This window comes from Pseudopipra pipra, chromosome 1 (assembly GCF_036250125.1).
Source record: "Pseudopipra pipra isolate bDixPip1 chromosome 1, bDixPip1.hap1, whole genome shotgun sequence".
In the NCBI taxonomy this organism is placed as follows: domain Eukaryota; kingdom Metazoa; phylum Chordata; class Aves; order Passeriformes; family Pipridae; genus Pseudopipra; species Pseudopipra pipra.
Genome location: NC_087549.1, coordinates 90,209,009 through 90,232,049, shown reverse-complemented (window position 1 = coordinate 90,232,049; position 23,041 = coordinate 90,209,009). Strand labels below are relative to the sequence as shown.

The 23,041-nt window shown below is 39.6% G+C and overlaps 1 protein-coding gene across 8 annotated transcripts; it reads left to right on the top strand.

The window, feature by feature from the left end:
- Positions 1 to 1,085: 1,085 nt before the first annotated feature.
- On the top strand, positions 1,086 to 21,325 carry TBC1D7 (TBC1 domain family member 7). 8 transcript variants are annotated; one of them, XM_064664683.1, is made up of 10 exons: positions 1,192 to 1,221; positions 2,546 to 2,597; positions 2,638 to 2,788; positions 3,237 to 3,357; positions 4,071 to 4,151; positions 7,416 to 7,648; positions 9,786 to 9,923; positions 11,623 to 11,768; positions 19,253 to 19,382; positions 20,227 to 21,325. In XM_064664683.1, exons 4-10 carry the CDS (start codon positions 3,246 to 3,248, stop codon positions 20,311 to 20,313), a joined length of 927 nt encoding a protein of 308 aa, XP_064520753.1. In that variant the 5' UTR covers positions 1,192 to 1,221; positions 2,546 to 2,597; positions 2,638 to 2,788; positions 3,237 to 3,245; the 3' UTR covers positions 20,314 to 21,325. The 8 variants fall into 8 exon arrangements, with proteins under 8 accessions (XP_064520725.1, XP_064520733.1, XP_064520706.1 ...); XM_064664655.1 differs by lacking the exon at positions 2,546 to 2,597 and having other exon boundaries at positions 1,086 to 1,221; positions 2,635 to 2,788; positions 7,416 to 7,603; XM_064664663.1 differs by lacking the exon at positions 2,638 to 2,788 and having other exon boundaries at positions 1,093 to 1,221.
- Positions 21,326 to 23,041: the final 1,716 nt, after the last annotated feature.

The window sequence follows — 23,041 nt, the reverse complement described above, 5'->3', positions numbered from 1 at the left end:
TTTAGCCTGGAGAAAAGGAGGCTCGGGGATGACCTTACTGCTCTCTACATCTACCTGAAAGGAAGTTGTAGCCAGGTAGGGATCAGCCCCTTCTTCCAGGTAACAAGTGACAGGACAAGAGGACATAGCTGAGGCAGGGGAGGTTCAGGCTGGACATCAGGAGGAATTTCTTCATGGAAAGGGTTGTTAAACATTGGAATGGACTGCCCAGGGAGGTGGTGGAGTCACTGTCCCTGGAGGTTTTTAAGGAAAGACTTGATGTGGCACTTAGTTGGTCTAGTTGACATGCTGATGTTCAGTCATAGCTTGGACTCAAATGATCTCAGGGGTCTTTTCCAACCTAACTGATTCCCTGATTCTGTGGTTCTAGTACTTCCAAATCTTGGGGCGGCTAACTTGGGCGTTTGATGGTCTCGTTCAAGTTTCTGCTCCTGGGAAGGGGCCACGAGCTGAAAACTCAGCTCCTGCTAAAAGCAGCTGCCTAGTCCTTGCAATTGCACAGCTAGAGGCTGGCAAGGTCTCAAAGATCTGAATAAAAACATCACCACCAACTACAAAAAAGCTCGAACACAAAATAAAAATCATATTATTTGTTTAATGTCTCACAGTTTTAGCAGCACAGGTTGATATTTGAGGCTTTGAACAGTGGTCCTTTATCTGTTTTGAGGGGCAGGATATTTAGCACCCGGTGCTTTGGTCACATCCACCAGAGTAAATCTTGGGACTTGGAAACCGCACTCCGGTTCCTAGGGACTGCTCTAAGTAAAGTGTCCCCAGGATTCACTGGGGATGGGGCCAAAACGCCAAGCACATCAATTATAGCAAACAACGCGGTGCAGCCCTCAGCGCACCCCACGCCATGCGGGCAGCAGCACGGAGCGGGAGCCGGCTCTGAGGGATGGATGGGGGTGGCAGAGGGCTCGAACTGAGAGGTGATGGGGGGCACAGCCAGGGTGCGCGAGAGACCGGGTGAGCCCGAGAGGCTGCAACGACCCCACACAAGGAAGACACCCCCAACCGCCCCGGTCACCACCGGCCGGGAGCCACGCCCGCCGCCGGGCCGGCACGGCTATTGCGCATGCGCCCGCCTGCTGAGGCGCCGGAAGTGGCGTCCCGGTGCCGTTCGGTCTCCCGGGAAGTGGGGGGGACATTGATCCCATGCCCAAGTGTGCCCGTATTTTCCTTTGGGAATGTGTCGGAGGCCGGGAGTCTAGCCCCGAGGTACGGGCGGGTGTGGGGAGCCTCCGACAGGGCCTGCGAGGGAGGGTGTTCTGTGGCGGGCGGAGTGCGCTGGATCGCGTGTGGCTCCTTACCCGGGGTCTGCGCGGCACTGCCGCCGCTGCTGCATCGCCCGGCGTGAAACGCAGGGGTACCGTGAAATCCGCTGTTAGGGCCGAAAATGCTTTAGTTGAAGACAGGGCGAGTTAATTGCACGGTTTTGTACAAGACGTTTCCAGTGAGCTGGCTGGGGGTTTGTTTCCCCCCCTTCCCTTTTCCATTATATTGTAGATTCATGTGAAGGTTGGAACTCTGGTCGCTTGCCTGACATGAAAAATGCATATGCTAAATTATGAGTGAGGAGGAAACTATATTCTTGCTTTTTTCCACTGAGTAAATAAAATGTATTGCTGTTACAGTGGTAGTTTAAAATTATTAAAATAGCATTCCTTTCTAATAGATAGTGCTGTCGTTTTTCAAATTATATTTATTATTCCTGTTCTGTGATTCTCTCGTCAGCTTTCCACAAAGTGGTACGGGCTAAACACGTGCTTTTTTTTTTTTTAATTTTTCTAAATAGCACACATTAAATTCAGATTTTAAAAATTTGAAAATGTAAATGAAAATCTAAGCATTTTTAAAAGTAATTGAGTATCTGTAGCTCCATAAGTCACCATTAGACATGGCTGCAGTGTAAACAGTGAACACTGTGACCACCGGACCCTTAAATGCACAATACATGAACGTCAGAGTCATTTTCATAGGCTAGTGCAGGACTGGCATGTCTTGCAAGTAATGTTTTTTTTCCTCTGGTTTTGAAATAATATTTGACCTGTCTCAGAAAGCATTAATTCAGTTGTTTCCTGGTTTATATTTTTCTGGCTGGTCTTGGCCCTGATGCTGCAAAGCTCTAAAAACAGTTACAGTTTGAAACACAAATAGGCCTGGTGGATATACAAATTTAAACATGTATATTCTTTGCAAAATTATGGCCTTTTCTAATATCCACGGGTGCTTTGCTCCTGATGTGTACTTTGGTTCTGCAAAGAAAAGAAGAATTTATCTAGAAAAGCTTCACAGTGCATCATTCACCCATTGCCTCTCACTCAAAATAAATTATTTTTCTTCAAGTTTTGCTGCTGTCACAGCACATAAAAGTTAATATTGGTTTTAGTCCTTTGAGTTAGGAAACTGAGCTTTCTAACATTTGCAAGCCTGCAGAGGAGAGAGATTTGATATTTAGAAAGTTGAACTGAATTGAAATATCATTTACAGTTGTTATGAAACACAAAGTACTCACTGGAATTTACCATTGTTTCCACTACAGGGATTCCACTACATTGTCCTGGTTACAGGGGCTGGAACCAGTTTATCACTATGTGGGTATAACCAAAACTGAGTATGGATTGTTTGCAGCAGCTGCCCAGGGGCACACCTGACACCTCAGGTAACAACACGAACATTTAATTCATATCTGCAACGTAAGAAGAAACCTACATCCCTAGCTTTATTCTTTCCTGTGCCACTGAGGCCAAAATTGGCTCGTCCTTGCTTCTCGCTGCCTCATCTGGTGAGTATGAAACCTAATTATTTTACTTACCTAGGTAACAGTTGTACTTGAGTAGGGTTTCTGTACCCAAAATTTTGTCAGACTCTTAACTGTGTTTTTTATATTGGTTTTGAAATACGCAGTATGGTGTAAAAGACCAGCAGACTTTTTTTTAAACGTTTTGAAAAGTACCATAATTTGCTATGGGAATAACTTAAAAAATAAAAACTTCCTGTGTTTCGTTTGGAAAGTTGATTTCTTTAGACCTAGTTTAGATTAAATTATTGTAATGATTTTTCTCTGTTAGCATATGATGAAAAAAATCTTGGAAGATTTAATGTTCTGTAGGGTGTAATACTACTATAGAGACATAGGCAGTTAACTTCTATTGGTGTGCAAAAGTACTTGAGTTTAGCATTAAAGGAAAATATTCTTGTAAGTCTTAAGAGAATTACTGTTTCTCCAAAAGGAATCAGTCATGGCTGACGACTCTCAGAGGAATTTTCGCTCAGTGTATTATGAAAAAGTGGGGTTTCGTGGAGTTGAAGAAAAGAAGTCACTGGAAATTCTGTTAAAAGATGACCGTTTGGGCAAGTTGATTTCACTCTTTCCTCCGTTACTTTGGTGATAAGGAGCTGGGGAGGGAGTAATAGAAAATGTTAAGCTGCTGTGCTTAATACTCATTTGAGTTTTTCATGTTTTACCACTAATGTCTCAGTTATTGCTAGCAGACCTTTGACTTTTGAAGATCTGAAAATCTGTTTTTAAAACTATCAAAGATTTGTCAGTTTGCTTCCTTTTTTTTTCTTCTCTTGTTCTTTGTGCTGAAGAAACGAAAAGTTTTTTAATGAAAGCAATTTTAATCGGAGAACACATCATTTCATGCTGTTTATTCCATATAACTTCAAAACAATGAAGATTTTGTTATTGCTGTTGGTCCCTGAGGAGTGCCACATCTCTAACAGAACAGAAAGATAAATGTCGTCCCTTTAAAAAAGCCCTTAATTGTTTTGACAGTGGCACGATTTACAAAGTACCTATAAAAATGATCCAGTTTCTTCCTGATGAAACTTAAAGTAGTTTTACCGTAGATCAAGCCAATGTATATATTTTTCAAAATTGTTGCAGTTTACAGGGCACATTCTATTCACAATTGAAGTGGTGAAAGATCTTATGGATAATATGTGATGAAAGTGAGAATTTCAACGAGCAGCTGGAGATTTGTCATAGTTAGGTAGATCAGAGACGCAAAATTATTTATATTTAAATTTATCATAATTTTTTTCTTTTTATTTCTCTACAGATATTGAGAAGCTTTGCACATTTAGTCAAAGGTTTCCACTCCCATCCATGTATCGTATACTGGTGTGGAAAGTGCTTCTAGGTATGAAATATAACATAGAATGTAGGAAGGTGTATTTTTTTAAAGAGGTAATGACATGGATTATTCTGTACTACCTTGCCTACTGCTGCATATTTAGCCTACTTTTGTATCCACCTCGAATGCACAATGGCAATTATAAAACAATGTTCCATGGATAGTTTTTGAGAACTTTGCTGAAGTGTACCTAGAAAAGTGTGTTTCTGTATTTAACTTTGTAACACTATGCAGTTACAGTTATAAAATGGATTTGAAAGGTGGGTTATAGCAAGTCACCAATACCTGATAAGATATTCAGTGCTGTTTCTGAAATAACATACAGTTAGGTTGAAGTAAGGCTGTGATTAATTTTAAACTGGGCAAGTTATGGAACTCATGTTTATTCTAAAGAAAATCTTTGTGTTCCACAAAATCTTGGTTTCTTCTGGTTTTGCTTCTGGTTTTGAATTGTATTTGCCATTGAAGAAGTTATGAGGCCAAAGACAAGTTATGGTATCCTCAGAAACCATAAAACCCCATAAATAGATTATATTTTCGTTGAAGTGCATTAGTTGATGACTAGTTCAAAAGTACTAATGTCTTTGCACTAACTGGTCAAGTGTATTGGTTTACTTGTGTCACTTGGAGACAGGAGGGGTTGTGCAAGGCCCAGGAGTTCTAACCCTTACAAGGTACCTGGAGAGTTTGTTTTCCTTAGAGTTGCTGCACGTAGAGAAACACCGACAGGTTGAGTGTGAAGGTACATCGTCAGACTGAATCTGTGGAAGAGAAATGTGATTTACCATACTGTTGGGGGGGGAACCTTGTACCACTTTTGTAAAGCTTGAGTGTGGCTCCCATGCTCAGTCTTGTACTAGCAGAGCTGTGGTGGCAGGAAAGGAGCTGAGAGCCAAAATGTTTCATGACCAGCAGCATCAGTCTGCAGATTGGCTTGGAAGCTGCTGTCTTATACTGCCTGTGAACTATCCCGCATATTCTTTGTCATTTGGCTCTCCAGAGTACATGATACATATCCCACATATATTTCATACGAAGATTCTTGATGTGTGATTCAGAGTCAGTAAGGTTGGTGATTCCTACCTCAGAATGGTTATTTTCCAAAACAGTTTTTGTCTGTTTTGGGATGTTTATTAATCTTAGGCCGTGCCATAATCTTGAACAATGTTCAAGTAAATATCTTCCTTGTTTCCATATTCCACTACAGTGTCTGAAGTTTGAAATAGTGTATTAGAAAGTTTTAGGTGAGTTTTAAAAATGATTTTTAATTTTTTCTTGTTTTTTTTCCCGCTTTTAATTTTCTACAGTTTAAAAGTTGTGGCTTCATATCCCTGATTATTTGGATTTGTGAGCCTGTTTCTGGCAAAGGTAATAAAGGAACAGTGCACAGAAGGTGCAAGATCTAATTATAAAACTTGGAAGTTCTTGGCATTGATCGTTGAACTGACAGAGTAATTCTACTTGATAAAAGCCTTTGCCATAAAAAAGGTGATTGCATCCTGGGCCCTAGTGAAGTAGTCTGCATCCTTTAAAATATTAGTTGTAGGAAATATAGCGTCGAATGTTTAGACAAGTGACTCAATAAAAGATCCTTCAGCCAAAATTATAGTAGCAAAATATAGTCTGCAAAATTGTGGCTCACTGCAGAGCTAGTGGTCAGTCTTTGACTGTTTTAGTTAGATGATCTATGAATCATATGATAACACAAAACACTTTCTGCGTTAACTGCATGGAAAATTATATTGATTTTTAGAAAGATTTTGTATTTTAAACTCAGAGTGATTCATTTCACGACATGAAGCTGTGTCGGGGAGGTTTAAGTTAGATATTTGGAAAAGGTTCTTCACCCAGAGGGTGGCTGGGCACTGGAACAGGCTCCTCAGGGAAGTGGTCATGGCACCAAGCCTGCCCAGAGTTCAAGAAGTGTTTGAACAGTGCTCTCAGACATGTAATTTTTTGGAGTGGTGCTCTGCAGGGTCAGGAGTTGGACTCGATGCTTGTGGGTCCCTTCCAACTTGAGATATTCTAATTTCAGGCATCCATACTGTCATTCTGTATACTTCTTGGGTGAACAGAGGTGAACAAGGACTTCTCTTGTGCTGTATCTCAGTGTTAACACTTGTTAGAAAAGCTGGTATTGAAAAGGAATGCAAAATATCTCTCCTTAAGTAATTGGAACGACAACCCAGTCCATTTCTGGTGGGAAGTGTTACATGTCCTCTAAACAGTGTTAATAGTTTAAGAAAATTTTGCTGGCAGGATAGGCTTCCTTATCTCAGACATGTGCCAAGACTTGATGCTGTCCCAGGTTGCATGGTATGTCAGCAGTGTCTCCATTAATTTCCTGTTCAGGTGTGATTCATTATGGTTTCTGGACATCCCTGTGTTGTTTAAGCTTTTTTTAAGCTTTTCTTTCTACCTAAGGTTATCTTCTGTATTTGAGGAGAGCAGTTGGCAATATGTATATACAAAGTCATGATGTTGACTCTCTTTTGGCATAACATGAAAAATGTCTTGCTCTGTCCCAGCTTTTGAAATGCAGACAGGTTTGCAGTTGGAAATGAAAAGATAATTTTCTGTCTGATGTGCTTGTTACTAAACTCAGTCATTTCATGGTTTAACACTTGACAGGAATATTTTTTTTTTAAAGTGAGAGATAAAAGCAGCAGGTAGCTTGTTTCAAACTGATTTTTGAAGAATACTTTGTTCTCGCGGGTTTCTGCACTGAGAAATATTCTGCTTCACTAGTGAACTGTTGAGCATCTCTTCTGGAGATGCAGTTTAATTTTGTCTACCTTTCTACTTTTATTTCTTTTTAAATTTTTTTTTCTCCTAGAAAACTAGAACAAATATTCGTGTTGTGCTAAGAATGTAAAAAATGTTACCTTGCAAAGTGCCTATGTGGTATTCTTAAGTTTTAATCTATAACTGATTCAACCCATGTGATTGATTTTGCTTCTGAATGTTGTTTTAAGAGAGATTTAATCTATGATACAGAGAGTAAAGTAATTAATACTGAGTTGTACAGTATCTTTGCATTGGTTAATTGAATCTCTATATTCTCTGTCATCTCAGACAAAGTGTAGGATTTGAGAAAATGAACAGCTAATGTAGATAAAAATCATTCTGCACCCACTATGTTTTCAAAGTAAGTGGAAGGTGGGCACAAATGCACAACTATAACTATACTAAAAACTAGATAAGTATAAACAAGTAACAAGTAAGATTTCTCTTTATTTTAATTATTTTTTTTTTTTAAATTTTTGTCAGGAATTATTCCTCCTCACCATGAATCTCATGCTTTGGTGATGAAGTGCCGAAAGGAGCAGTACTGGGATATACACCATGCTCTTCGTGTAATTCGCTTTATTAATGATTCTACCCCACAGGTGGATGTTTTCCTGCGCATCCATCAACTGGAATCAGGAAAATTGCCTCGAAACTTGGCTTTCGCATTGGTCAGTGAACTGCAAGTCACCTCACAAATGCATGTAGATAGACAAGTAAGGTGAATGGAAAACAGAGGAGTACTAGTACAAAATAAGAAATTTTAGTCAAAGTGCTTTTCTCTTTTTCTTCCCCTAAGTACTTATGTAAGATTTTATGCCTTAGAATCCCTTTTGTGTATTTTGCCTGCTAGCTTTTCAAGCATTTTGTACTCTAATGCGCTTCAGTTTCTTTGTAGCACTGAAGTGAAAATGACATAATCCTATTGGAACTCATAGATTCTTACATGTCCTGGAACAAGGATAATTCAGAGGCCGTACAAGCCATGATTTAATGCAAATTGCATCATATATTTAAATTATTTGTTTTTAAATCTAGACTTTAATGTACTGATCTCCTTTTGACGTTAGTCTGAACTAATCAGGGCTTCTGTCAGGTCATGCATGTACTCTGCAGTTTACAGTGTACTCACAAACGGATCTTGATGCGATGGTAAGCCAGTAGAGCGATGAGAAAAACAATGTGTGGATCTTATGTATAAGCCCTCTGTCAAAGAGGATGTGATGAAAGGAACCACAGGGCTTTCTGCAGTGGATTTTGTCCCTTATTTAATATTAATTTATCCATCACAAAATTTGACATAAAAACTAAAAAAAAAAATAAAAAAAGAGAGCTTAAAGTTAATATAGAAAGTTCAGTAATATTTTGATCTGGAGGATTACATACAGCATTCTGTTGTTAAAGGAGGGAGAACATTTTCGTGCCCTTACCATTGTCTAGGAATGTGGCTGTCCTACCCTGCAAGTTCCCTGTAGAGAAATTTCCTTGATCTTGACCTGTGACCCAGTGGGCGAGAAATTCCTCCCTTCTAGAGCAGTATTGCCTTCTGAGCACATGTTTTGTCAGTGCATACCAGAGCACTGGCTGCTCTCAGTAATGTGATGGGGTTTCATAGAGGTGGTGTTCAGCAGAGCACTAGTTATTAGTCCTGTAACTTAGATTTGTTTTGCTGCAGAAAGCATTTGTTCTCTTTATGCCAGTCTGCTTTCTGTGCAGTAATGTCCCCTCAAATAAGAGGTTACTGCTTGATAGTAGCTCAGTTTTATTGTGGAGGCAGGGGGAATATAAAGATGATGTTGGATTGATATAAATATTTTGAAATGTTTGAGTACCAGAGAGAAGTCTGGTAAATGTTTTGTGCAATCTGAAAGCAGAGAGTTTAAGTAGGGGTATGTGTGCATTGCAGCAGTCTGTGTGGCAGAGACATATCAGTAGTATTTAAGACTCTCCATGCATCAAGCCCTGTGATCCTATAGCTTACTGCTGCTGAGGGTTACAGTACATCAAACTGTGGACACATACCTGGCTTCTTACCCTGCCTCCTAATGTAGTCAGTACTGCCTGTGTAAGGAAGACTGAGAAATGAGGCAAATAGAGAACCGTTCCTTGTGCATCTTCCCAGTTTAGACAGTTCTTGAGTCAGCTGTTGGCATGAGATCTAGCTGATTTTAGCATTAGTTCACCTACATCTGCCCTGTGTGCAGTCATACCATTACCTGTGGTTTAGGCTGTTAATTCTGTTGGGAAAGTATATCGTCATGAGAGAAGGTGATGGTGTGTCCATCTCATGCTTCTAGTTGTGGATTGCAGGGAGTAAGATACTCATAACCTGGAAAAGGTATTTGTCTCTAGGAAGCTTATCTCAAACCAAATGGTTTTCTGTGTGTTGGAGGTAGGTGCACAGCTCACGGCCGCATTGTTTTCGGTATCTGTAACATCCACGACAGAAGTGTTTGAGGGGCCCGTTTGGCCCTTAGCAATCAACAGCATGAAAAATTCTGCTGCTGTGCAGTATAAATATGTGGTCCACATAAGTGGGATTATCACTACCTTGTTAGAATGTAGTATTTTCTCATCTGAGAAAATTTGAAACTTTGAAACAGTTTTTCCCAAGCTCCTATTGTGTGTTTTGGTTTTAAAATTAAAACAAGTCTTATTTGCTCTGCTTTAGTATTTGTCATCATAGTGCAGCTGCTGCCCAATGTCTTATTTATGAATGTTAGAACAGCTCTTTGTGTACGTCGATTTCCATTTATTCTCCCAAATAGCAGAGAAAAGGAATATAAGAATAATTTAAATCAGAATAGTCCAATACTTCTGTGTAGTTCACTTTTTTTTGGCTTTGTTTTCCAGGAACCTGAAGATGAAGTGTTTCTTGTTATTGCTAAAGCAATGGAGGAAATGGTGGAGGATCCTGTAGAATGCTATTGGCTTGTCAGTTGCTTTGTGAATCAGCTGAACAGCAAGCACAAAGATTCATTACAACAACTGGTAAGGAAAAAACACTTTTTTTTTTTCCTTTTGTGGGGAGAGGCAGTTGTGGAAAGCATTAATACATGGAGACGGCTGGAGCGTCAGAGGTGACACCCTTGGGTTCTGTTCCATCAGCTGTTTTGAGAAAATGGGAGGACTACCTTTTGGGTTTTGATTGTGCTGTCCTGCACAACTGGTTTTGTTTGCTGCGTGGTGATTTTTAGTTACATCTTATTTTCTTTTTAGCTTGCTTGAAGGTTGCATCGTATCTAGTTGAATTATATTTCCTTTTTAGGTTGTCTAAAGGTTGCTTGTATCTAGGTGAATTATATTTCTCACAAATCGGTCACTTAAGAATTTTTTTTTATTTTAAACAATTAAATTTAAATTACAGAGTTAAGAACATCTTGATGTATGTCTGCTACTTTTAAGGCTGCATCTCTAGCATCCATGTGTGGCTCACTGTATGATAGACAAAGCACAATTGTCTTTGCTTTTTAAATGAACCAGAGTACTACATCTTCAGAAAAACAGTATGTTGAAAATTAAGTTATAATAAAAAGTGGAATAGTTTTCTTTTAGCACTGATCATTTAAGCGCTGTCATAGAATGTTAATTTTGAATTTCTGTCTTACTGATTTATAAAATTAAAATTTGATTGTAAAGAAAATGCGTACTTATCAAAATCACAAAAGTTTTTGTAATTCTTCAAATAGCCTTAACAGATAAAAGTTCTTTAGTTAACAGTATCCACTGAGGTGGCACCTGTGCACTGGCAAGCACTGAATGAAAATTTGTTTTGCAGAAAATGATGCCTGCCCTTTGTTTGTTAGTCTTTTGGAACAAGAAATAATTTTTAAACCTACCTCCTGTTTCTGGGGGTGATACATTAAACTATACAGATTTCTTTAATTCCTTTCAAAGGAAAAAGGAGTATTTTTAAAGAAAGTGTGTACTCTCACTACATAAAGAGTGCCAAGTGTCTCCCTCCCTAATTTTTTTTTTGTAATATAAGCAATTACCAGGTACCAAGTACCAAGACTCTGCAGGTGAGAATATGGAAAAAGGACTTGTTTTCTTTGACAGCTGAAGTCATTAGCTGTTTACTTAATTATGACAAAAAGCATAAAGGTACTCCTGAATCTATGAAAATGTGTATTGTGTTACATTAAAATTTAAGCAAGATGAGAAAATTATCCACATGTTTATCCTTCTAAATACTTCGGGTTTTTAAGCAATAAATCAGTGTCCAGCTTTTAATGGGTTGCACAGAGATTTACTCTCAGAATTGATTTTCTGGGTTTTGCTGTATTGTGTGTAGATTTTTTTTGATGTGTGCTAAGGCAATTAGGTTTGAGGTGAATGAAACTCAATTTTACTTGTGGAGGTAACAGTAATTAGTGGATGTTTAATCTCTGCGTTGCCTTAAGCTCTGAAACACCTCCTTGCATTAGGGAATACTGCATATATTGGAAGTTCTGCTAGTGGTCAGCAATTTAAGGAAGCTGAGTTTGTTTATTTAGTTAAGTACTTAATTAGTTAATTGCAAAAGTCAGCAACACTCATATTTTGGAACAGTTAAAACAGTGCGAGTTCAGTATTTTAACATGTTGTTTTACGCCAATTGAATTTCTAAGACATTCCATGTCTTATGGTGTGCATTAACTATGAAGGTTTTCTGATGTGAGTGACCTAAAATTTTCCAATTCTTTCTCAGCCAAAAGTTCTGGAGCAGTATTTGAACATTGAAGATAACAGACTCCTGATGCATCTGAAAGCATGTGCTGCAATGAGCAAGCTCCCTTATGATCTTTGGTTTAAAAAGTGTTTTGCAGGATGTTTACCTGAGTCCAGTTTACAGAGGCAAGTTCTCTTCTTCCAGTTTGTAACTTCATAGTACTTTTAGCTTTTTGTCGTCAGTAGCACGCAAAGAGCCTTCTGTACTTTATCTGTAAGATTATGGTGTTAACTTTATTGCTGACTTTACTGATGCAGGATAATCAATCTGTGTGATCATTTCACCCATTGAAATTAAAAAAGAATGGAGTTAAGTGTACCAGCTGATTCTGTTAGACACTCCTGGGATTTAAAACTCAAAGTCCTGTCTTAGTGATAGATGGCTGAATGGTAGTCCTTTTCAGGCTTTTTAACCGAAATAATTTTGTAGGGAGTGACTGTAACATCATCATCATTAGATGAAAAAGATTTTGGGAATGTGTAGTAATTTTGGCTGGGATAGAGTTAAATTTCTTCAGAGTAGCTCATATAGGGCTATGTTTTGCATTTGTGCTGAAAACAGTGTTGATAACACAGGGATGTTTTAGTTACTTCTGAGTGGCATCATTCTGCTCACCAGCAAGGAGGCTGGGGCTGCTTAAGGAGCTGGGAGGGGGACACAGCCAGGACAGCTGACCCCAGCTGACTTCAGGGATATCCCATTCCGTATGGAGTCATGCTCAGCAATAAAGCTGGGGTGAAAATTGGCGGAGGAGAGTGCTCCCTTGGGGACTTGCTGCCTGTTGATCGGTTGGTGGTGGGCAACTGTTTCCATTTGCATCACTTGTCTCAAGTTTTATTTTCCTCTCTTTGTTATTTGTTTCTTCTCTTCCTTACAGTTTTTTGAAATTATTATTTCTTTTAAATTATGAAACTCTTTTTTTCTCAACCCAGAAGTTTGTTTCTTACTTCTACCCTTCCAATTCTTCTCCCATCCCAATGGCAGGAGTAGTGACTGAGTTGGCTGTGTGATGCTCAGTTGCTGGCTGGGGTTAAACCATGACAATGTTTGTTTTAAAAAGTCCTAGGGCAGGTTGAGTATTACAAAGTTAATGAAATGATGGATTGCATCAGGATTCTACAGCTAGAAATAGGTTGTTGAGCTTTAAATAGGGCAAAATTCTTGTGCATAGCATTTCACTGAAGGGCTTTTGAAACGAAACTTGTATTATTTCTCTAGTTCTGCTGCCTGAGAGCTCTTGGAAAGCAGGAAATTCAAGCTGGATGTAGAGAAACACATTCTTTCTGCATTAATAAGAATTGCTAATAGCTGAACAGGATGTGGCACAAAAAAAACAATGGTTTCATCTTCAGCAGCCTGAAAACTTTGAGGAGTAATAAGGTTCAAGGGAATTTTTATTTCAAGGAAATCAATTCCAGGGCTTCAGTTAGTATAGGAACCTAGTGTGGAAACGAAATGCTTTGTAAATTGCTCTGTATAAAATGCTTTTATGGTCATAAAGTTGGTCATAATCTAAATAGTGAATGCAATGTTGTTTGTTTATCTGGAACTTCATGTTTCATGAAGAAAAGTGAGAAATGGCTGCTTTTAAAAATTTTATTGGCCCTTATAAAAACAAAGTTTTAGAGAACAAGCTGTAAGATTAGAAATCATGCTCTCTGGTCTTGGTGAACCATGGCCCTTGAGGTTCTGGATGTTTTACTGTTGGCAAGGAATATATTTGAGAGAAAAAACCATTTTGAACTTTTAGGTGCAGCACTGTAATTGTTACATGCCAGGTTCTTCTCATCCAGCACCTATAAGTCCCCAAAATAGTCATCTCTGTGTACTGGTTGTGTGTGATGTGATGGTGGAAAGCTTTTACTCCTATTATGGCTACAGAAATTATTTAAGTACATAGTGTGTTTGTTACAGCCTTAGAAGCAATTGATCACCTCTGGTTTACCTACATCTCTTTCACATTTGCTTTTTTAGGTTATTTTCAGCAGGTAATGATTGCTCTTGTTTCATTGTGCTTTCTCTTTGTGCAACTTAATGCCTTAAAATGTAAACTAACATCAGTCTGAAGTGACTGCCCTAGCTAGGACTCGTCAGTCTCTTCAGACCTTCTTTTCCATAGGCTTTTGTGATCTGAAATGGCCTTGGCAATCTACTGCGTTGGAAACCTCTTTGCATGTCTCCTAGGAAATATTTTTATTTAGAGCTTATCTGATTCAATTTTGCTACTTAGTCTTATGGCCGAGAACTGTTGCTGAAAGAGGAATTTGCATCAGAGCAGTTTTGCTCTTGGAAGAAGAAGAGTTTTTTAAAATTTCTGTTGAAAATAGAACATTCTATGGAGCTGTGTAATCTTGATAGTGTAAAAGAAAAAATCTAGATGAAGAATTTCGATTTCATATTTCATCTTGTCAGGACCTTTAGTTTCAAACTTCTACCATTTTGAATCAGTTTATTTATGTAAAATATTTTGTCTAGTCAGTGTGCATGTTTAGCATTCATATATGCTGTTTGACCGTACTGAAATAGAATATTTTGATTACCTGGAATTTTTTTAATACTTCCCCCACCTCCTCCCATGGAAAAGGTCAAAATATTGGCTTTCAGTATCACTATGGAGTAAAAACAAATTTTCATGTTGATACTTCTAATGGCAGAGCAATCCCTTTTGCCAACAGTTCTTGTGGGAACATGATACAAATGCACTTTTTCTTTTTTAGGTTTCTGAATTATTCAGTTGTAATCATAATGGCCTTATTCACTAAGGAAATAACATACTTCATGGGTAGCATGTGACAAATGAACTTAATTAATGCTTGGAGATTCACTTTGGATTAGTATCTAGAAGCCTGAATGCTTATCTGAAATGTATCCAACTGCTGAGATTTGAAAACAGGACTCCAGTTCTCCTGTGAATTTTACTTACTTTTTTGTCAAGTGAGAGATGATGTGAACACAGTCTTTTATGATTTAATTTATCTTATGATTTAGCACTGTATTTCTTGGAGAGGTTGATTGCTTTCTATAAATTGTAATCTTCTCTGCCAGGCAGCTAAATCTAGATTTCATGGTTTTCTTTCTTTTCTTTTTTTTTTCCTCTGAGGTGTACAAGGCTTGTATATGCTGTGCAGAAATTTTTTCTGATAGTGGTGGGATGACTTTGCACAATACCAACTTAAACTTCTGGCGGGCATTGCCATTCAATATAAATACTCTTTTATAGCACACTTCCAGTCACACCATAGGTAAAATTTATGCATCAGTTTAATTGAAATGGGCTTGGAAAATGTATATAGACAGATTTCAGGTAGAAACATTTCCTTTGAGCTTATGCAGTGTCTTTGTGTGCCCTAATACACTTGACATATTATTCAACAAGCTTCTTAAAACTTCTTAAAGGTGCCATATTGATAAAAGAGAGGAGCAAACTGGCCATTTCAAAGAATCTCTGTCCCACCTGGAATACAGACAGGGTGCTTTCTGGAATATGAACCAGCCTGTAGCACAGGTTTAAGAGGGACAGAAAGGTGTACTTGTCTCTGAAACAGGGAGAGAACTGGATCACGCCATTGTTTTCATACTCATCATTACCCTGTTTGCTTGATTTCTGCAGTAGCATATCTGGTCATCTGTTTGGGAAGCCATGCCTGGAAAGCTTTCCAATGGTGCTGTATTGGCCCTCAGCTAGAAATCCCTGCTCTTAGAGCTTGGTGTTCCATTCGTGGCTTCAGCTCTACAGGCAAAATGGCATGTTGGCTGCCAGTTTAATCCAGCACTATCATCCCAGATGATCCAGCCACAACAGAAGTAGTGCAGCTTTGCAGTTGTAATTGTGAATGAGCCAGGCATTTTTTTATGGCCTAATGGTGCCAGTCATGTAACATGCCCCTGAGTAATGTTGTTTGTATTCTGCACTGAAGGCTTGGCATTAGCAGGGTGGTGTTAGGTTATTAGTCTCTGGCAGCTTGGTAGTGGCAAAGTATTTGGTCATTCTCCTGAAATTTACGACTTTCCAGCTGACACTGCCTCATGTATTAATATATGGCTTCTGTAGTTTTACATCTGTGATCTCCATGTCCTGCATAATTTACATCTAGTTGTAAAAATGTAAGTAATTAGTTAGTAGAAACAACAGAAATATGATAAAAAATGCCTTAAATTTACTGTGAAGTGGGAGGGCATAAAAATGTGCATGTGTGGGCTACTACTGTGGAAAAACTTAATTTGATTTGCCTTTGCCTAAGTAACTGAGCTGCTTCTCAGCTCTGTAGATGGGTGGGCACAAGATCATGACGTGACATCAGGATGAGATTTGTGTGAGCCTCATCACATCCTTCCATGCCCGGTTACCATTAGAAGGACACCCAGAAGTACAGGCAGAGGAGAAAGCATTGGCTCTTTTTAGATATTTCTAGCCTGAACAACTGGAGGACCAGAACCAGGGAAAAAGGCTAAGTGTGTTTACTGTGCAGCCTAGGGGAAAAACTGTGAGATTAATGGTAATATTTCAGAAAAAGAGAGAGTAAGTGGTATCTTGTCTATGGAAAAAGCTCAGTGAAAAGTAAATGGTTTTATTTGCATAATCCTGGACATGCTCTTTGCTTTAAGTGCTTCCTGCTTCTTCTTATTTTTCCTTGTGGTTGTCACTACTGTTTCACTGTTAGACAAATACCTACAAGAGTGCTCCTGTAGTTAGTCAAATGGTTATATTTCATAGAGGAAGACAACCACACAAATGTAGGGAATTTAGCATATACCTTCTTTTTCAGCGTTTCTGAGTAGGGTTATAGGCACAGTGGCATGATGTTTCTGTTCTACTATTAATCTGCTGTGGGTTTTTTCCATTTTTGACACAGTTTATGTTGTTCTTCTTGGCTCTGCTGGTACAGAGGAGGTGCTGACTCTTGACACAGTGTTGCTGGTGGCATTGCATTGGGAGTAACAATAGCTGGAAATGTTAAAGGCAAAAATATTGCAGCAGAACAGCTGGTTAGTGCTGACATCTCACCCACTTCTCTATGCACCATCTTCCAAAATTTGTGAAGACACTGGTGATTTAGGTGCTGCATCTGTTTTGCCATTGTTAAAAGATTTGTTCTGGAATCAGACTAAATAATGCAGGAAAACAATAGAGTGTTTTCTGAGCATAGCATGTAACCTAATGCAGTTGGAAGCAAAATAATGAGAGGAGACTAGGTGTTTTATACTAGGATTAGTAAGTTTGTTTTTGAATTAACATGCGCTTTAATGTTAACTTTAAAAATTATTTCCTGTTTTTGAGGTTTGCTGCTCTTTGTAATTGTCATTCATAATTACATAATTCTGATGCGCATAAAACACATGGGGAAGCTGTTCTTGGGTTCTAAACAGATGTGTTTTGTAAGGAAAATGCGTTAGAAATAAACAGGGATGACTTGTACAGTATGGAACAGGGCTGTTGTCTCAGTTTTCTCATAGCCTTGCTCAAAGCTCCTAGACCTGACTTCAACATCAGTGTAATATTTGCAGTGATAATTTGTCCTGGGATTCTCAAACCGCAAAGGAAGCAGTAAGATTTTGATCTTGGATTATGTGTTATTCCTCTCAATATGGGAATTATGCTCAGTTTTTTGTCATAACAAGACAGGGAATTAAAACTAAATTGCAAAGGGGGAAGGCTGTGCCTTTTTTCCCCCCATCTGTCCATGTGGGGGTTTTTGTTTCCTTCTTTTTAAGAGTAATCCTGAGGATTTAACATATTCTTTTCCTTCTTTCTCCACTGTAAGTTAAAATCTAGTCTAAATTTTTTGATGAATGGAGAGGTGGTGAAAATAGTGTCAAAAATTTATGTGAATAGGAAGTTAAGAAACTGATAAAGAGTTGAGTCACAGTGTGAAAAATAAGCACTGTGTAGCAGCAGCAAGCCTTCCAGCAAGTTATAAAGCTTTTCACCAGAAAGCCAAAGAAAGTTTGAGGTTGGCAGGGACCTGTGGAGGGCACTGGTCCAACCAGTCCCTCTGCTCAGGCAGGCCTGCCTAGAGCCAATTGCCCAGTATCATGTCCAGACGGCTTTTGAATGTCTCCAAGGAGAGAGACAACTTCTCCTATCTGGGCAACCTGTGCCAGTGCTCAGTCACCCTCACAGTTGAAAAAGTGTTTCCTGATGTTCAGAGGGAACCTCCTGTGTTTCAGTTTGTGCCTGTTCCCTCAGATCCCTTCACCGGGCATGACTGGAAAGAGCCTGGCTCCATCCTTTTTGCACTCTCTCTTCAGGTAATTATGTGCATTGATGAGATTCCCCAGATCCTTCTCTTTTTCAGGCTGAGCAATCCCAGCTCTCTCAACCTTTCCTCACAGGAGAGGTGCTGCAGTCCCTTCATCATCTTAATGGCTCTTGGCTTGGCTCTCACTGTTTAAAAGTGTGATACCTACACTTCAATTCAGCTGTCAAAGTTCATATTGTGCCTGCATTGTACTCTGCTGGCACTCTGGGCTGAAGGGCAAATTTGTCTAGGAGAGGTCATACAAGAATCGAGTTGCCTTTGGAAGAAGCACATCCACAGATCCAGATTTATAGGTGGGCTGCAGAAGATGATTTTCAATTAGTGTGACTGTATTCAGAAATTATGGAGGATGGTATGTGATCTTTGTCCCCCATGATTTTATTTGGAAGGAGAAGTACTTTGAACAAGTGCCCAGAAGGAGCAAGATCTGTAATCCTCAGAAAGTCTTTCTGACACAGCTCTTAAAATTCAAGAACTAAAAATAATGCAAGCCCATAAAAGCTGCCATCTGACAGATGGTTTCACACTGGTTTTGGATAATCTTTTGTCGCGAGTATGTTGAGCAGGGCCTGAGAGAGAGCTGCTGGATGAAGGATGATTTCAAATTGTTGGTAGTTTTGGTAGTAAGGATCCATTTTAGTATTCATCCAGGTTCTGTTACTGAAGTGCATGCAGCCTTTGGAGCCCTGCCCTTCAGGTTTTCTTAAGACTGAGGTCCAGATACAGCTTCATACAAGTGGTAGAAGTGCTTAGGTAATTCTGAGAGGGTCTGCACAGTGGGATGGATTGGAAGACTTAATAGTTGTTCCTTGTGCCTGATTTAAACATAGTGGATTACATCCTGTAGATAGGTCATATTTGTATCATATACAGCAATGACCTGGAATATTTAGCTGCTTAAGATGTAGTAGTTCAGTATTACATCCCTTTGAATTTTCAGCTACTTAACTGTTTGAAAGAGTATATTAGGCATGCTAATGAAGTTAATTTCTTCTTTTTTGCACTAGGAAAAATTCTAACCTTTACCCTACACGGTAGAGTAGTTGTTACAGTTCAGGCTATTAAAACAAGATTTGCTTTTTGTACTTGAGCTTGTAAACAGTTCAATTTCTAAACAGCAACACACCATATCAGTACATACCAATTACTGCTTGCCATCCCTCTGCTCTGAACAGATTTAGGAGTTGATAAAATGTCTTTTATTTACCCTAACCCAAATAATTCAATACATTGCTGTTACTCAGAAGAATAATCTGGGAAGAGGTGATTGTACGAAGGCTGTTCCAGCAGATAAATAAGCAGATAAGCACTGCAATAATGTTTAGTGATTCGTTTTCGTTTTCTTGTAGGGTTTGGGACAAAGTTATTAGTGGGTCCTGCAAGATTCTCGTTTTTGTTGCTTTGGAGATATTATTAACCTTTAAAATGAAGATAATAGCGCTAAATACTGCAGAAAAGATCACACAGTTTTTGGAAAATGTAAGTACTCTATTCTGCTTTTATAAAAGTGTGTTTCAGCCTTAGTCATTTGCCTGTTGCAGATGTACCATTGATATTATTACAGATGTACCATGAGATATTATTACACTCCTTCCTGAGAATAGTGGAGTAGTACAAAAGTGAAGGAAAAATGCACAGGAATGAGAATAATGATTTTTTCTATGAGGAGGTAAGGCTTTCATAGACTGAAGTTATTTTTAGGCTTGGGGAATGTATTATCTACGTTTGTACAGAACTGACAATATTCCTTGTGATACTAAAGGGTTTTTCTGTGAAAGTAAGTGCAGGTGAGGTTAGGTTAATTTTTCTGGAAGCTCTTTAGAGGGGTTGGTTTCTGGCTGCTTTTTTTCTTTGCTTCTTGCCTGAGTGTGCGCCTACAGACTCAAGGTGTGTTTTCTGTTGATGTGAGGACAGGGTCATGAACCTGAGCCTGAACTTTCCTGACCTTGAATAGTAATGAGCATCACAGCAGGGCTGTAGGGTTCCAGTGTAACCCAGGTTAGTTAGATGAGATATGTTTGTGGTCATGGATAGCCAGTGTGAGTTCTGCCTGCTGTCAACTCAGGGATGTGTGAAGTGTGAGATGTCTGGGTGGTAACCTTACCATTTTGTAAATAAAAGCTTTTTGTCCAAAACCTGGAGGTAATATGGTGTGTGTAGGACTGAGGGGTGGTGAGATGGTGGGGAAGGAAGGTGGGATTCTAGTTTTGTTTTCTTTTTTCTAAAGAGAGAAAATATGAACTGGAAATTCAAAATCTTTATTTTAAACGAAGCAGTCCAAATGAAGTACTCTGACAAGGCATCTTGCCCTGATCTTTTGTAGATTCCTCAAGACAACACTGATGCCATTGTCAGCAAAGCTGTTGATCTGTGGCGCACACACTGTGGGACTCCAGCACACTCAGTCTGAGAACTCTCTTAGCTTGTGACAGCTTGGGAAAAAAAAAGACATTTGAAAAGACATTATACCACTCTTTCCCCATCCTAGTGTGATGTTCTTCATTAACCTATGTAAAAATGCTATTAAAGCATGGTGACCAATTGGCAGAGACTGAAAAGGTTAATGATTTGCACATTCTAGAATCTCCAGGGGACTTTTCCAGGCTGGGAAGAGGCGGCTGCTCACCCAGCAGAGCCCATTCCCCCACCAGTGCTACTGAGGGGTCGAGTCCTGAAAAGGCAGGAAGTGCCATATTCGCCATGCCCTTCTCATGAACTCTGCGTGTCTGGCCTGGGCTGTCAGAGATGTTGGAGGCTTGTGGCACGCCAGTCAAAGCCCATCCCCGCACCAGTCCTGAAAGGTGGGAAAAACCCTTTTACCATGTCCCTCACAGGAGCTCTGCGCATGCCCAGGAGACGTTGGAGGCTCGTGGCACGGCCCACGACACTATTCTGTGGTAAAACTCCCCGCCTCGGGGAGGTACAAGGTGTTCTGGAAGTATATAATAACTCATAACTTCCTTGAGTGTGTGGGCCTTCCTCCCCCACCCCCAATGGATCAAGACCACCACTTCAACTAACAGACGTGGAAGCCGCAACTACCAAGTTTCATCGCTGGACCCTGTGTGCATTGACTATATATATCTTTCCACCTTTATCCTTTCTTTCCCCTTCTCTCCCTTTCTCTCCCTTATGCATTTCCTTAAGTGTTATCCTAATGATTGCTGTATTGCTATAGATGATAGATATAGAGGGTAACACCCAAAATGGCACCATACCTGTTTACCTTTGAAACAAATTATTCTAAAATAAACCCTACATATATATGTTTTCAAACACCAATTATTCAGTGTCATTTTCACTCTAATCCACCCCAAGGGATTTATTAATAAGAACCTGGGTAACCCCCCCCCCCCGTCCTTTCTGAGGTGGGTCACAACACCAATATGTAAATATTTTTCAATAAATACTGGTGGAATGAAGATATCTAGCAGTGGTGTGATCATGTCCAAAGTGTTTGATGGTCAGCCAGCTACAGTATTTTGATTGTGCAGTGTGCTCTGTTGCTCATGAAGAAGTAAATCTAACTCTTGAAGCAGTAAATCTAACTCCTGAAGCAAGGTAAATAGACTTACTTGTAATTTAAAAATGTTTCTGTATGCCAGCTTATACTTGACATAACTATTTATTATTTGGAGATGTTTGTAAGGTGAATGTACTGAATGTTAGTCTGCTGGATTGTGGACAAGCATGCCTTTCTAGAGATGTAATTGTACTCCATTAATACTGTAAATTTTCAGGTAAATGAGGCTTCACAAGGCTGAGGTACAGGATGTCACAATGATTGGGGTGGCATCCTTTTCTGAAGTGTTTTAAAATACTTTCTTTTTATCTGTCAACCAGCTCTCTATGGCTGTATCTCTGTCTTTGTTCTTCATGAAGATATTCTAGAGAGGTAGATCTGTGCGGGTGTGGAGAAAATCAATTGGGATGAGTCAGTAAAATTCAGAATTACAGCCCAGTAATAACTCAACTCTGTTGAGTGCTTGGCTCGAAGTTGTAATTTGATTCTTGTTTGGCTTAGATTTCAAAACAAATTTAATACAGAAATGTAATTCATGATTTAAGTAGAAGCCACAGACAGAGGTTTACTGGAGAACTGATCTTTTTCTTGTAAAAGGGTAAAATTCTGTTTCTACTTCTTGTATAGCCCAGGGAATTGTATATAAAAATGTGTTGCTTAGCTGTTAGTTGACTCAAATTGATGTTCAGTATGCCGAGTATGCTCATTGCAATTGAAAGAGTGTGTTTACCTTGTACTTGGCATAGGGCAAACTTGAAATGCTTCAGAAACTTGTTTTAGACTATATCATGTTTACCTTCAAGCACACTGATTGGGGAAGCTTAGGATGCGGCTCAGGTTACCCCCAAAACCCTGGGAACATGACCTATGCCGGAGGCTGAGATGCTGTGGTTAGTGTTTCTGGAATGTCCAAGTTTTGCCAGTTCAGAAAAAGCATGTTCATGTCTGCTTTGGAATCCATTGTAGTGTTATCCAGTGAGTTCACTTCAGATGGGAGCCTATTTTCCCAGCGTAGGCATGAGAGCTGGGTAAGGGGGATGGGAAAGTGCCACGGTCTGAGGGGGAACAGGGCCGAAGACAAGGTAGAGGTGCAAATGGAATACTTAATTGAAATGTGCCCTGGGTTTTGTGCGTTCAGGCTGGGAAAGGGCTAGAATATGGAGTGGAGCATGAGACAGACAAACGGGGGAACAAATCGGGGTAGAGACGCAGGCAAAGGGGGAGGAACATGGGAGGAACCGGGGAAGGAAAGGGCGAATGGGAACTGTCTCCTCTCTGCAGCTTCTTCAGCCTATCAGAGAGGGGAGCGGGGAAGCAGGGAGCAGGCAAAACTCGTGGCAAGCCCGGGTGTGCCCAGGCCGTGCACTGTGTAGTGTGGGTACAATGCGATACACATACCTGAAACGGTAAAGTCCGTATAATAAAGTCCTGTCAATTGCTGTATGTCTTTCTCCACGCCTGGAACCGCTCCCATCCTGAATCTTGCTCCTTCACAGGAAAGAGCACACACGTTCTGTGAACAGTAGCACTGTAACGTGCAGTGCACAAGTTTCTCAAATAATGGCCACAGATGTAGCCTGAGAGATTGCCTGTTTGAAGATTTCCGCCCCCCCAG

Bases quoted from the DNA above. Each gene is read 5' to 3' on its own strand.
- TBC1D7 (XM_064664663.1), top strand. From the start codon at position 3,246: ATGGCTGACGACTCTCAGAGGAATTTTCGCTCAGTGTATTATGAAAAA. The intron at 4,152-7,415 runs GTATGAAATATA...AATTTTTGTCAG, and splicing joins GGTGTGGAAAGTGCTTCTAG to GAATTATTCCTCCTCACCAT. The intron at 19,383-20,226 runs GTAAGTACTCTA...GATCTTTTGTAG, and splicing joins TCACACAGTTTTTGGAAAAT to ATTCCTCAAGACAACACTGA.